Genomic DNA, 16,081 nt, shown 5'->3' on the forward strand with positions numbered 1-16,081 from the left:
GTTCTAAGTGAGTTGATTTATTCATTCAGCGGATTTCTGAATTACAATAAAGCGCCTCAGCAGTCGCATATGCTAACGTCATGGAGCCTACTGATTGACTTATGATTTCCCCCCCAAATCTCTTCCCTCTCCTCTGTGGACGGTTTATATGAAGTCCACGGCGAGTGGGAGTTATACCAATGTACAGTATGAAGTGGCTTATCGCAAAAACACGAATAAAGTCCCAAGACTTTATTATTGACGTCAACAAGACCCGACTGTTTTTTCAATACAGTAAATCGCAGGCTATGGATTTTTACTAGGGATTTAGGACTTTATTTTGGTTTCTCCATGTTTGTCATTCATTTACATGACAGGCAAGTGGCGAGGGCAACAAGTAGTTAGCAAGTTAGTAGAGGTTGCTGATAAAATCATTTGCTCTTCCTGATTTGGGGGTGAAAGAATGAAACTAGGCCTACATGATGTGTCCATTCAGGACTGTCACCATGCACCATACTGTAGCCGTGGTCAAACATTCTCGCTGTCTATTGCTCATGTCTGCTTGCCTCTGTAAAGAGACAGAGCCGTGAGTGTCTGTGCCGTGTCTCTCAGACTAGCTGTCCTATCTTGAAACTGATGGTTTGGCTCTGATTCTCTGCCAGTAGAGAGGACATCCAGGTTATTCACAATGTGTTATTCTGCATGTGTATCTGTGTGTGTGGGAGAGAACAAGACAAACCCAGCTGCCACTCACTCGCCCAGCTAAGCTAGACCCTCTGAATGATTCCCCATAATCCCCCAATAACCTAACTACTGCGCCCACTCTGTCGCAAATGTTTTGCCCACCATTATTATGTTATTGCAGGACATCTGGAAAAGTTTGCCTGTTTTTGTTCTCTCTACGGCCCATATAATCACTGCAGCAACAGCGGACACGAAAAAACTCTTTACATTACCAGAGCCAGTGTGAAGGAGCTGGGATTATGATTTAAGGCTTCCTGGGTACTGTTAGCATAGGTCCCATTGATGTTGTTTCGCCAAATATCCTGGCTTTTCCTCGCCGCCTCCCTTTTCCCTCTTTTTTTTTTGATTGTTGAAAAGAAACATTGTGTAGGTGCCTTAATGAGGGCCTGTATTTATTTTCTCCGGGCCTCTCTGTGGCTCTCCCTGACCCAGAAAGCACCACAGGTGCAGCTGAGTCGGGACTATGCTGGTGCCCGAATCCCGAGAACCGACAACACATCAAAGTTTAACACGGAATGATAGCATTGCTGACAGCTCACGTGAAATTGCCTCCCTACTCGAATGCAGATGATGTCTCCCATATATAATTCCAGTAAGAGGAGCCCTCCTATCATGCCCACCTCACAAAACCAACAACCACCTCACCTGTTCAAATGTGCCTGGGTGTCAACCGGGAGTCAACCAGGCCTCTAACATCACACACCTCAGAAGCATTGTGCCTTTTGTGTGTGTGTGTGTGTGTGTGTGTGTGGTGTGTGGGGTGTGTGTGTGTGTGTCAGCATCTGTTGTTTTCCTCCTGTGCAACTCTCTGCATTTAGGGATTTGGGCGGAGGTGTTTCTGTGCCTGTGAAAGATGGGGTTTTGATATCTCGGCTGACAGGCCTGAGAGGCCAGACTGTTTCCACAATACGGATTGTTTACATACCAGCCCTTAAGAGTTAGAGGGGGAGGAAGACAAGTGATCGCCTTCAGAATGAATTATGAATACCACATCTGAGGCTTTGCCTGCTCTCTCTTGCTCTCAAGGTAGAGTGTGCCTTTTTGAAGATGGGTAATTGAGGTACGGTATGTTGTTCAGGGATGGTGATATAGAACCAGCAAGGCCACTGTAGTGCTACTGAATCTACTCGGTGACACTGAAGAACTGCCGGAGGGGAGTGTTAGATTGAGGTTCTGTCGCCTGTTGCACCATGAGCTCTGACTGCCAAACACACACACACAGACACACAAGCAGGCACATACACACACACACACACACACACACACACACACACACACACACACACACACACACACACACACACACACACACACACACACACACACACACACACACACACACACAAGTCCCCACCCTTTCTCTGCCTGACCATGCCAGTGCTTCAGCCTACACACACACACGCCTGAAAACAGATAACCTGGGAAAACTCCTGGTGAACTGGAAAAGCATTTGTCTCAAGATGAAAGGCTTCACACCCACTTCCTACACACAGAGCCTTCTCCCGACACCTTCCCGCGACAGCACAGCGCATGTAGCAGAGGCTGGTGCTGCACAGGCACAGACACAGACTCCAGCTCCAACTAGCAGCATCCATCTCTCCCCACACCCACTAACGCTGCTATACAGTAGCCCCCCTTTCTCCCTCTCAATGTAGACAATTCTATAGTACCAGCCAGGGAAACAGGCAAGGAGAAAGAGCAGATATAGGCAGCATGTCCTGAAAGACGTAGAATAATTTGAATAGGCATTTTTGAGCTCGCACAGCTTCTTTTCCTCCGTCATCAGAGCACAGGGAAGGGGACGTGTAGCGCGGTGGTGAGCTCTCGGGCGTGGAACATGGTCAGGCACACGCAGGGGCTGTGAAAAACGACACTGACCGTAATGCAGGATAATTGCTTCCCATTTACTCGTGTGGCCGAGACCAAAAATAGCACGTCACACCGTGATGAATGCAACGCTCGGAAGCATGGGAGACATGAGCTCTCACTGCTGCACCTTGCCGTTTTATACGCCAAGTGTGGCCAGTATACCTCGCAGATGCATGTACAGTCAGGCACATAATACAAGTAGATATACACAGATGCACAATTATGTACACGCACATGCCGACCAGCAGTGGTTCATAGATAGATGTCAATCCTCAGAGAGGTAGCTAGAAGCATTGACACAAGACCCACTGTTGTGTTTTCACACTCCACTGTTACCTGCACCACATCTGCAGGCTGGCCAATGGTCAGCCCCCCCTCCCCCCCCCACACACACCTCCCACATCACTCAAGGCTCCTACTCCCATGACCCATCACTGAGAAATACCTCCAGATACTATTCTCCACGTTCGTTGTGGCTTGTCGTAATTTGTACGCACAGAGATTCTCATTTCACACTCGAGTCCAACACAATGGCTCCAGAGCTGCGGCAGCACCTTACGGAAATGTACTGTGACAAAGGAGCACAAATTGAGCTCCTCAAGAGACCATCCAACCATGCATCTAGGATTATGTGCCTCCCCCATAGACATTCTAAAATCCTCATCTACAATCCTCATCAGCAGCACACCAAATGAATCAGAGCATTGGATTACCATGAGAACAGGTATGAGCGTTGCTACAATGTAGTTATAGCAATACACTAGTTATAGCAATACACTGATACATTATAAATGCATTAGATCAGGTGAAATTACATTTGTACAACCAGTTATGCCTCTACCAGCTATGGTTGATTTATTTCCCCACACTACCTTTGCAGTACATGTGCCATGCCATGTCCACTGTCCGTTTCATAACAGTCACAACAGTCATTTGGCAATACAGCCTTGACAACACTCAGCCACAGCACTCAGCATAGACAGCAATGGCCATCAATAAAAGCCCCTAAATATTTCATATGAGCCACAATCTCTGCTGTCCCTCAAGCTGAATCAAGTGAAAGCATATGACCTATAGCACCTTATAAACTTCAACACAAAATACAGCCCCGGCAACAATAACATGGAAACCACTGCACTGCAGTACTGTACACAGTCACTGATATTCCTTCCCTTTCAGTGGCACACAAGGCTAATCACACTGGGTAACTGATCAACTACAGCTGCCTTAGCCGAGCCTCAGGGCCGATATAGAGGGAGAAAATAGAAAGCATAGGGAGGCTACAGGCAGAAGCCCGAGCGAGCCCTGTACTCACCAGCACTGGCAGAACACAGCAGAGACACCAAGAGCACAATCACCAGCGTCAGGATCTTCACATTCATTTCTGCACTCCCCTCTGGCTCTCCGGTAGTCGCTAGCTGATATACTGTAGTGGTGTGTGTGTGTGGATGGGAGGGAGGGAGAGAGGCAGAGAGAGCGACTGAGCGAGCAAGGGAGAGAGAGGGAGAGAGCAAGACTGTTTGCTTCTCTCTCTGTGTGTGTGTAAGAGTGAGTGTGCGCGTGCCTCTGTTATGCACCCTGGTGTGTGCGTGTGTTTGTGTGCCTGGGAGTGTGTGTGTGTGTCTGGCTGCCTGCCTGCCTGGTGCGTGTGTGTATTTCTGTATGTGTGTGTGTCTAAATGCGTATTTGTATATCAGTGTGTGACAACGCCACTCCAAGACTGAAGGCACGTCTTTATCTGAGCTCTCCCACGGAGGTGTGCAGCTTTTTTTCTTCTCCTTCTCGGAGAACACGGCAGCCTGTGCCAAGTTCAGTGGAGCTGTGAATGTGCTGGGAGTCTGTCTGGCTGTATGTGTGTGCAAGTCCTCTGTTTGCCTTGGATAACAGGAGCCCAGTCGGTCATGTGGCTTATGTATCATTGACTCTGTGGGTCCTGGAGAAGGGGGCCACCCCACCCACAATGTTTCCCCCCACACACACACACATCGACCCTCCCACTAAAGACAGAGAGGGAAGGAAAGGCAGGCGGGGGTAGGGAAGGAGGAGTGGTGGGGGGTGTCAAGGTTTATCATAATAACCAACCACATGCTCTTGATGATAAAGTCGTCTTTGAATGGTAGCTCCCTTCTACTATTCTCTGTCTAAAACTCCAGTCCTTAGAGACTAAGGGCATGGCGTTGAAATGTTTTGCGTTATTTCAAGTCAGTGTCCCCTTAGGAAAAACTTAGCAGACTCATTGGCTTGATCCAATCTCTCGAGTTGTTTGTTTCACTGACTCTGAGTAATTTGTCTGGTTTCGTTTCCAATGCTTCATTCTGTGGTGAACAAAGCAGTCAGAAAGCTACCCTCCCTGTAAAGGCTCTGAAATAAATGCACTTGTTTCCTCCCCCCCCCCGTTTGTTTATTAGACGTGTAAAGAGGAAAGGTTGCATTTCTGGTACCGAATTGTGAGAACTATCCGGGTGACCACGACAACTGTAACAAGTACTCTTATCAGCTTTGTCCATAGAGAAGAGGAATGGTTTGTCACATCATGTTGAATGCAACCTGTTTCACTATCGCCATTGGAGCAATAAGTACCCCACAAGACATGCCACCAGAGGTCTCTTCACAGTCCCCAAGTCCAGGACAGACTATGGGAGGCACACAGTACTACATGGAGCCATGACTACATGGAACTTCTTTTCCCACATCAAGTAACCCATGCAAGCAGTAAAATTTGATTTTAAAAAAAAACTGATAACAATGCACCTTAACACCTTAAGGAACTATGTGGACTGTGAAGCAACACAAACATAGGCACAGACACATGCATACACTGTCACACCCTGATCTGTATTCACCTGCCTTTGTGCTTGTCTCCACCCCCCCTCCAGGGGTCACCCATCTTCCTCATTATGTCAAGTGTATTTATACCTGTGTTCTCTGTTTTTTTGTTGCCAGTTCATTTTGTTTTGTAAAGCCTAACAGCGTCTTTTCCCCCGTGCTCCTTTCTGTCTCTAGTTCCTGTTTTCGAGCTTACCTGGTTTTTGACCATTCTGCCTGCCATGACCCTGCCTGTCGTTCTATCCCTTGTCACACCACCCTGGATTACTGACCTCTGCCTGCCTTGACCCTGAGCCTGCCTGCCGTTCTGTACCTTCCGGATTCTGCTCTGGACTACTGACCTCTGCCTGACCCTGAGCCTGCCTGCCATTCTGTACCTTTCAGACTCTTCTCTGGATTAGTGACCTCTGCCTGACCCTGAGCCTGTACCTTTCAGACTCTGCTCTAGACTACTGACCTCTGCCTGCCCTGAGCCTGCCTGCCGTTCTGTACCTTTCAGACTCTGCTCTGGACTACTGACCTCTGCCTAACCCTGAGCCTGCCTGCCGTTCTGTACCTTTCGGACCCTGCTCTAGACTACTGACCTCTGCATGCCCTTTACCTGTTCTTTGCCTGCTCCCCTGTTTTGGAAATAAACTTTTGTTACTTCGAAACGGCCTGCATCTGGGTCTTCTCCTGAGCCTTGACTGCAGGGTGTATCTGTCCTTTTGCCTCCCATGCCGGTGCAGGGTTCTTCTTTGTGGAGAAGAAGGACAAAACTCTGCGCCTGTGTATCGATTGCCGGACCTCAATGACATCACAGTGAAGAACCGCTAACCGCTACCACTCATCGCCTCGGCCTTCGAGCCGCTCCAGGGGGCCACCGTTTTCTCCAAGTTGGACCTGTGGAACGCTTACCACCTCGTGCAGATACGGAAGAGGTACATGTGGAGGACTGCCAGCCCTCAGAGTGATGTGGGAAATCGTGATCTTCTCGCGGTGAAGAATGGAGTTGGAGGAGTGGAGATACTGGTTGGAGGGGGCGGAACATTCGTTCATTGTGTGGACGGATCACAAGAACCTGGAATATCTCCGCACCGCCAAGTGTCTCAATTCCAGGAAACCTAGGTGGGCCCTGCTTTTCACCCAGTTTAACTTCTCCCTCTCCTACCGACCGGGATCCAAGAATATCAAGCCGGATGCGCTGTCACACCACTATAGCCCCGCGGCTACACCCTTGGGCCCCGAGACCATCCTTCCCACCCTGTGCCTGGCAATAGCACTCAGCTGTGAAATAGGGAAGTTGGTCCGTGAGGAGCAGCGTTCTCAGCCGAACCCACGGGGGCCCAGATAACTGGATGTTTGTTCCTGACACTGTCCACTCCTCGGTCCTGGAATCGGCCGACTCCTCCAGGCTTGCCTGCCACCCTTGACATACACACACGATAACATACGCACTATACACACACGTACACGTGGATTTGTGTTACAATATGTGGTAGTAGATTAGGGGCCTGAGGTCACACACGTAATGTGTTGTGAAATCTGTTGTGAATTTATTGTAATGTTTTTAAAATTGTATAATTGCCTTCATTTTACTGGAACCCAGGAACAGTACCTGCCTCCTTGGCACCAGCTAATGAGGACTCATAATAAATACAAATACAGCTGGTTTATTTCCAAAAAGGATATGGATGTTTTTTGGGGGGTAAAAACATATTTGTTCTGATCAGAAATATCTACAGAATTTCCCCCTACCCAACCCTTCACATTGGTTTTGCAGGTTTGCTTAGGTCCACCCTTTCCAGCAGAATACAGAAGCTGCAGTCAAAATATGACTGAACAATAAATGTTAGCGTTCGAACAGGGAAATGGTTCACACTACGCAGAAAATATTTCATAAATTGGAAACCTTAGCTCATTATTTTACCTTTTAATCCTTCAAACACAAACCGTGTTTTCCATAATATGTAAGTTGATATATGGTGGTTCTCGTAAGCTAACTGAGGCTGGCCTACAGCGCTAGAGAGTTACTAAAGGGGAACAGTGACACATGATGGATGGTGTTCCCTTGGTCACAACCCCGACACCTTTTCTATGTGCTGTCACAAAAAAAGGGACTTTACTGCTGTAGAGACCTGAGAACGGCCCCCCAAGGCCCCACCCTAAACCTCACATAGCCCAGCCTTTGTCTCTTAAAGCCCCTGTGTCCCAGAAGTTGCACAATGACTGACATTTTGGGAAATAGCATAGTCCCTGCTCAGTCTGGGGTTGGCCGTATAATTCCCACATTCCATCATACTCCATTTTTTTTTTACATGTTCCGTGTTTTAGGACTCATTTCTATGCCTTTTGGGATGACTGTATTAAGAGGCATTTTTTATTTTTTACTGTCGAATATCAGTAGGGATTTGTCTGTTTATATTGAGTGAGCTGGTGTATACTTGCGGGGTTCCAGGTGCATCTGGCTGCGGAAATTGACCGCTTGTGGATTTACAAACCGTTAAAAACGCCCCGAGTTATTAAGATAGGAATGTACGAGTCGACACAAACTTGCCAATAAAGATCAAAAACATTTGCATCGTATTATCTCTAATTATGTTTGCGTTAAAGAAAAGCTTATAATGTCGAACATGCAGTCTCAGGACGCGGTCTGTTGTGGCGACGTGACTGTAGGCCAGTAACGGTCTTCCTGATGGACCAGTGGGGATCTGCCTGATGGGCAACCCTCCCGGGAGCGGAGTGAGTCACAGAACCGCAACACAACCACATCTGCCCTGATCCAGGAAGCACTTGGAAGTTAACAGGAAACCCGTCTGATAAAAAGAATTCCATCTATGCCTGGATTTGGTCAGCAATGACGACACTGGTGATGCCCTTGTGGTCTGTAAATGACAAGGCTTTCCTGATTGTTAACTTGTATTATTAATAGTTAAACTTGTATTCCATAATTCCAGTGACGTGTGTAATCGGAAGGAGTGGAGGAAATAGGTGCTTCTCTCCAAAGCATGTTTTCCCATTCCTATCCATCATTACTGTGGACAAATCAACAGGTTCCCTTTATTGTACAGCTACAACTAGGTCCCGTATCCATGTGGAATAATTCCGGCATTATTTTCTTGATTCAAGATTGTGTTTCCTGTTTACGATCTGACTCTAAATTAAGAATCCGAAAGTCTGTATATGCCCATGGCAGACCTCCTGTCTCGAAAAGATGTCTGACCTTAAGTGGGCGGATGTTTGTTTTAATTGTCCCGATGATTGAATGAGCAGAAGCGGAGGATTGTTTGTTGTTTTTGTTATTGTTGTTGTGCAGAGGTGAGAATACCTGACCATCCGGCACTACTCCCCAGGCCTCCGTCATAATCAGCCTACTGTAAAATGGAGAACATATCGAGACTGAGTAAGGTGGAGTCTCATTCACCAACCATAGGCACAAAGCCTGCCACTGTATGCAAGTTGTTAGTAAGACAGTAAGTAAGATGGGGTTCTCTTGTGATCAGTGATGAGAAGGGGGAACTGTGACATCTTCATTAAGACTTGTCTGTGTCTTAGGAAAGGTGATCTGAGGGAGACGAGCCAGCGCTCTCCACTTCTTCACAGATGCTTTAAACAAGCGCGATACTCCCCTCAGGCGGCCCAGTGCTTCATATCACAAATGTCAAGAATCACAGGGCCGGTGGATTAACTTCTCTGCCTTTAATCGTAACATTATCGGTGGCTCTGAAATACAACTGAGAAATGTGCTCTGCTCCCCGAGGCCCTGGATGGAAGATTGGCAGAAAATTGCTGCCCTGTCTTTGATTCGCACTCAGTCACCTCGCCTCTGAACAATCCCAGTACCATTTCTTCCATAAGGTCACTCTCAGTATACAGTAGCACTGCTGCAGTAGTATGAAGGGTTTCTTGGAACAACAGGCAACAGGCAGAGGTGTCTTGAAATGGTTAAGTCTGCTGTGCGAACGGGATGAAAAATGGGTGAGATGCTCTGTTTTTGTCTCTATATGGCAAGATGTCTGGGTTTTATCTTGTAAGTCTGGGGGGTCATGAACAAATACATACAAAGCCCTTAAGAGTAATCACAGACACTTCACGCACACAGTTACTCAACGTGTCCCCAAACGTTTCTGTATTTCCCACCAATACATATCAACTCTCCATCCGTATCTTTTTCTTCTTCCTTTTCCTCCTCTTCCTCTTCCCATTGTAACAAATTCATACAACATCCTCAGTAGTGTTGACGTAGGAAGCAGACGGGTGCAAATGTCACAAGATAATGGCCTTCTTTTCCAACATCCAAATAATGAATGAACACTCTTGCTTTTCTACTGACAGATGGGAATATTTGCCATTCATCCCATCACGCATAGAGTATAACATGGGGCTTGTTTCACATATCCCCTCACTACCCAATTTCTAACACACACTTTCAGCCGCCCTGGGACAATTATCCCCTATGACCATTTGCTCCAGTGTTGCGTGACTCCACAGCTGCTGTCTCCATAATCTAGGCTATCCAGTCCCAGAGCAGTAATTGAGTGTCCGATATGGGAATTGACAGTTTAGGGCCGCGTCGACAGAGGGAACGGAAATTAGCACTGGGAAACTGTGCACCGCAATGCACCGCTATGAGCCGTTCAGGTAGTTTAATAAATCATAATATTTATGCTAGGTGACTTCCGGCTCTGCTGATTTGTGGTAAAGGGACCAGAGTTCGTCTCCTGTGATGTTGCACCTGCAGGAATCGTCTCTTTTACCTATGCACTTACATCATAGAAGCCTACTGTAAGCATTGGACGACGAGCATGTGTGTACTGTGCGTGTGTTGCTCTATCCTGCAGCTGGGGCATGATCAAACCCTAAGGGAATGTATAAGAACTGCTCCACGCCCTCATAAGCCTGTCAGATGGAGATTCTCTATAGATATCTTAAAAGAACAAACAAAGGCTGGCTTTTGAATGATTTCACATTGCCTCTAATCAAACCTTAGATCTTCTGAGTTCTCTCCAGGTTACAGGTAAGAGGAGCACTGCTCCTGACGTCACCTACGGCACTGTGTGTCTCAGTGGCAGTGTTCAATGCCCCGTGGAAGTGATCAGGGTGCCAGAGAAATCATCTAAAGCTTAGAGTTTGATCCTCACTCCTGACTTTACTGTACTTGTGGGTATGGGTGTATGTCCTCGTGGAGTGTTGAAGGCTGCCAGCTTTTCACCTGCCTCCATGCACTTCAAGTGCACTTCATGCTTAGAGGATTTTCTGTCTCTTTCTGGAGAGAAGATATGTTGATCATCCACAGTTCCTTTATTGTAGCAGGAGATAAAAAGGAGTCAAAACAAATTAAACGGTTGGTGTGAAGTAGCCAAAGAGGATAGTGCTCTCTTCCCCCTCCAATATTGTTGTGCTTATCGGGATTTCTATCAGTTGAGCGCAGTGGCACGCAGTTTGGAAACGGACTGCTTGTTTCTTATAGATCCCGGGATTTAAAGTGCTGGGGGTTTGGAGGGAGGGGGACCGAGCGTGCTCTGGCTTGGTCTCTCTGACACATTGAGAGACGGAGAGATGTGACTTGACAGATGAGAGATAAGAGGAATGGGGGAGGAAAGACTAGGCAGACAGGCGTAAGGTGTTGCTGAATGGGTTTTTGAAAGTGCACAAAGCCTCCATCAGTTAATAAGAGCTTGAAGATTGCTGTCTCTCTACGCTCTCGACACACTCAACCTTTCATTGGAAGTTTTTCCTGTTTACATTTTCTTTCTTCCTTTCTGATACAAGTTTGGAGAAGTTCAAGAATAAACGCAGTTCTGAGCATGAAACTCGGCTAGCATAAAAGATGGTAATCTAAGGCTGGCAGAATTACCTGTTGAACAGCACCCACTGGGCACAGATTTCAGTTCAACCCTGAGTTGTCAACTAACGTCAATTCGAAAGGGAAATCAGCGAAAAAATGTAACCATCTCATTGGATTTAGATTAAAAGTTGGGTGAAAAAAAGACAACAATTCCCGAATGACTTTATGACTTTTTGTAAATCCAATCCATTTCCATGTTGATTCGTCATCACAATACATTATTGTTGTTGAAATGGCATGGAAACAACGTGGATTCAACCAGTTTACGCTCAGTGGGCAGCCTTAAAATCACTCAAAAAGTAATTATAAAAACCAGCATGTTATTGTGAGCTGATTTGGCCCTTTTTTTAAAAATGATCCTTTTCCTGTCCTCATTACCGCTGTAATGAGTCGTGTTGTAAATTTCATCATTAGCCAACGTTCTCTTTTCTATGCTTCTGCAAACGCAGAGAGACTTTCATGGGAAGCCTGCAGCCATTCCCTCTGAGGTTATTCTGGTGCTGATGCAATCAGGCCAAGGTGAACAAAAGCAGAGAGAGGGAGAAATGTCAATAAAGAGAAGGGTTTAGCGACTGCTGTTACGGGGCATGCCGACTTAAAAAGAGGTCTCTTTTTTCCCCACTACCTCCTTTCTGCTGAAACCGCCCTCCTCTTGGACGCTCGTTGATGGTTTGCCATTGTGCTTCTTTGAGTACCCCCTGTGTCATGGTCAGAGATTCTCGTCTGAGTTTGGCGTGAGGTAGAAGGAGCAGTAGGATGAAATGGGAAACTTTTCCTTTTCGACTTGAGTCAGTGGAAAATAAACAGGCTCTACAAAAAAAGGCTCTGCCACAGCAGACCGGCAGTGTTTTGAACCCAACACTTTCTGTCTCTCATTGCCTTTGTGAAATGTGTCCTTGATGTGCTCTCACTTTTTCTTCAAATAATGATCTTTGCTCACATTTGGGAAGAATAATATCACAAGTCACAATTCATAATGGACCATTTTCTCTGCTATATGGCGTGCAATAAAAGTCATTTATATTCTGTCACATATAAAGTCAAAGCCAAGAGGTCTTGTGACACTTTCCCCCCCCCCAGCTGTGTATTGTTATCAACTGAAAGAGAAACGGGCATGATAAGGCAACTCCATTGATGACCTATCTTTCATGGCCGACATGGGACTTCAGATATCCCAATCATGAATCGTTTATTTTTGGCGTTGTGCCACTCTGGTCTTCACCTGCCTCCAGGCAGTATAGTTTCAAGTCATTTCTCAACATGGACCCATTAAGAAAAGTTGACTTTGTACCTCAACGAAACACAGATGGAAAAACCTGAGCATTTTCCGCCTGGCAGTAAAATTCAATAGAAAATATAAAGCAGCTGCATTTGTTGAAGAACTGTAGTCTAGTAGTTGAAAAAGCGTGTTCGGGTTTGGTCGAAAAGGGAGGATAGGGCCCCTAGAGAAAGGAAAACACTAGACCCAAATGACTTATTCCTTCACAGTTAAAGACGCATATCAGTTCTCTAATAAAGTCCACATCCTTCTCACAAAGAAGGAATAGGGTTGTTTCTTTGTTTTTGTGAGTAGTTGTTAAGGTTTTATAGAAACCTTTGCGGTGGAGTTCAAAAGAGTTTTAAATAGCAGAGAAAGAGACAGAAAAAGGGAAACGTAGCAAAGCGAAGGATGTGTTGTCCTTTGTGTGCTCGGCACGTCGGCGGCACTTGATAAATGGACTTCTCTGGTGATAGAACAGCGTGTATGACCCTTCTCAGTTACGTGGCAACTAGACTTTTGGCAGGAATTGTGTTTCACATCATTTTTGTCTATTAGCGAACACATATCATAAATCTAAGTGGGCATGTGTTCACAGTTTCTTGAACCCCATGTCAGCACTAGTAGCAATATCTAATAACACAACGTTTCCCACCGACCCCTCAGACTTGACTGTTCTGATCTCATGATAAAAGTGGACAATTAACACATTTGGGACATTGAACAGTGGTCAATTATTCAAATATTTGCTGTTGTTTAGTGAAATCAATCAAAAATCTGATTTGAAGTGCATAAATGTTACCAGATGAATCAGACAATTTATTATAAAATATGTTCAATTCAAAAGCTCCAGGCCACCATCCAAAGCAATTATGAGAAAAACATTTATGGTTACTGTACTGGGAATTCCAGCCTCCCAATAGATTATGCAATCACCGACTTCCAGCTTGAGAGACTCTGTGTGGAGTCGTTTTGCTGTGAGGTATGCGGAAATGCCTACTCGCTAAATTTCCTACGTTTTTTTGACAGAAAGCCAAAAACTCATCCTTGGAGGAGAAAAAGTACAAGGATCTAAAATTGAATGAGCACAAACTGGAGGCTAGCAATTTCAATTTCAGCAATTTCATCAGAGTATGAGGCCGATCAGGAAAACTATGGGGAACTGAAAACTAATGTTGGTAAGTCAATTCCTTGAGAGGGCGATATTCAGAGACACTTACAATCCAAGACCATGTTGACACACATGAGACGGCAGCCTATCTCCTTAACCACTGACGTTAGAGGACTACTCAGTTGTTGTGAGAGTGAAACTGATGACAAGGCTGTCACTTAAAGGGTGTTTTGGATCTGGGCTCACAGCGCATCCCGAATGCCACTGCCTCATGTTACAGCTATCGGTTTCATGTTTAATTTCACTCGTGCCAACACAACACACAACCTCTCACCACCCAAAACTGAAATTAAACATGAACCCGATAGTTGTAACATGAGGCAGTAGCATTCGGGATGCGCTGTGGCTCAGAACCTTACCCTGCCCATGTGGCATAACCCGCTGGTTACAAACCATTGAAGAGGAACATGGCTGGAGTGTGTAGGGTGTGGAGTCCCCCAAATTCACTATACCTTGAATTACAGTTTACAACTGATGAATTGAGAAAATGCATGGACAGTCATTATGTAGCCTAGGTCAAGAAAAATGTAACTGACTCTTGACTGTAACTCAAGGGCTGGGGCTGCAGAACGGCGCATGATTGTGTCATTGGTGGACGTGTTCCCCCATGGTCATGTGGCTCATACTGTATTCTGTGTCATTGGGTGTGGATCCCTTGACCCTGGGGTCTCTCACTGAGAAGAGTGTTCCAGATCTGTCTCACCACCCCAGCCTCCTGACAGCCCCTGCCTGTTCCAGAAGGGTGTCGAAGAGGGTGGGAGGATGACGTTATCCCCCAGGATGCAAACTGTGTTGAAGTCTATCCACGGAAACAGCTGTATTTGCTGGGAATGCAGCCCCGTGTGTGCCTGGCAAGGGCTCCAGCATGGTAGCACATTCCTTTCCCTCACTCTGGCTACCTCCAACATACAGTAGTTGAGTGAGCAGGTATAGGTAGTGGGTCATCAGTCTGGCTACTGCCGACATAGTTGAGTGAGCAGGTTTAGATAGTGGGTAGTCACCTGGGAGGCTTGTTCACTGTCAGGACACTACTTCGTACTGTGGGAGGGTGTAGTTCAGATAAGCCTTGAATGCTTTCCATAAGTGTTACTTTAAAATACGCACAGATTTAGTTCATATTGAGAAGTACCCTTTCCCATCAAAAAGGGAGGCTCTCTTCCTCCAGCATCACTCCACAGTTTTCTCGAAAGCGCTCCCTTCAGGTATTCTTTCCAGGAGTGTATGTGAAAAACTGTATTATCTTCTTTTTTTCTGATGCTGTTGCTTTGCTTGTCTTGTCCATTTTCACACTTAATCTTCCTCGGCTGCCAGCTGCAGCCTGTGCCTCGGTGGTTTGCTGGAATGGTTTGTTTGTTGTAGATGAAAGAAATAGGCTTGAGTGCTTCTCAACAGATGTTTATTCACCATGGCACAGCGTAGGAAATCTCAGAGAGAAACCTCCTTCTGTGGTTTGCTGTTGGTAAATGGACTGATTTACTTGGCTGTGGAAGATTGCTCACAACATTGCATACTTGGATAAACTACTGCGTATCTGCAATGATGTGGGTTCAAATTTCATGTTTATACTCAGCTATGACAAGCTTGACTATCTTCAGGAGAGGTTTGGCTGGTTGCACCACAGTTGTAAATAGCTGTATGCTTGACAACTCGAAAACAGGCAAGACAATACAAGATAATTATACTGTAAAGAAAACCAAAAATCTGCTATGAATGTGCGTCTGTATGCATTTGGTGATGCGTTTGGGTGTATATTTCAGCAGGCTGTTCATTTATTGGTCTCTGGTATTCTCATCATAATTTCTCTTGGTGTGAAATATGACATCTTTGGCAATTTGAGGAGAAAATATGTTTTACCCCTTTTTCTGGAGGCCTCTAACTAGAGGAAAGAATGTATACACATGGGAAGAACATGGAGGTGTCAATGTAGAATATGTCAACAACATAGCTGGAGTTGTAATTTGGTATGTATTGAATTACAGGCATGTACTGTATGTTTACATTACAATAAGATCAATCTCCCCACACGTATCCTTTGCCATATATCCTTATTATCGTTTGAGAATTGATGAGTCAACGTCTCTTTATTACCGCGATAGCTAACACAGCAAAGAGGGGGCTGTCAGACTTCCTTACCATCAGGCGCGCATGTCAAAATTCTCTGTCACTATTAGCTCTCTGAATCCCGGGCATTTGTAGTAGCATGACAAATTAGCAATGCTACATTTGCCGCTGATAATGCCGAGCTCAGACAACCTAACTGTGACAGAGAATGTCTTTCTTGTTTGTGTAGAATTGATAGAATTTGCCTATAGTTAGATATTACACAAGTCCTAACTTGGAACAGCCATTGTGTTGTATGACTATTTACAGTGCCTAAAAAAGGTTTTTCCTACTGATCGAGACAACC

At 45.7% G+C, this 16,081-nt stretch overlaps 1 protein-coding gene across 1 annotated transcript in view; it reads right to left on the reverse strand.

Moving 5' to 3' along the window:
* apln (apelin) overlaps positions 1 to 4,478 on the reverse strand; it is a 29,909-nt gene extending 25,431 nt beyond the window's left edge. Inside the window, exon 1 of the mRNA XM_029660098.2 lies at positions 3,908 to 4,478. Within this exon, the coding sequence (XP_029515958.1) occupies positions 3,908 to 3,974 (67 nt within the window). The 5' untranslated portion in view covers positions 3,975 to 4,478. The remainder of the gene's footprint in view (positions 1 to 3,907) is intronic.
* Positions 4,479 to 16,081: the final 11,603 nt, after the last annotated feature.

The sequence above is a fragment of the Oncorhynchus nerka genome, linkage group LG5, assembly GCF_034236695.1.
Source record: "Oncorhynchus nerka isolate Pitt River linkage group LG5, Oner_Uvic_2.0, whole genome shotgun sequence".
Lineage (NCBI taxonomy): Eukaryota > Metazoa > Chordata > Actinopteri > Salmoniformes > Salmonidae > Oncorhynchus > Oncorhynchus nerka.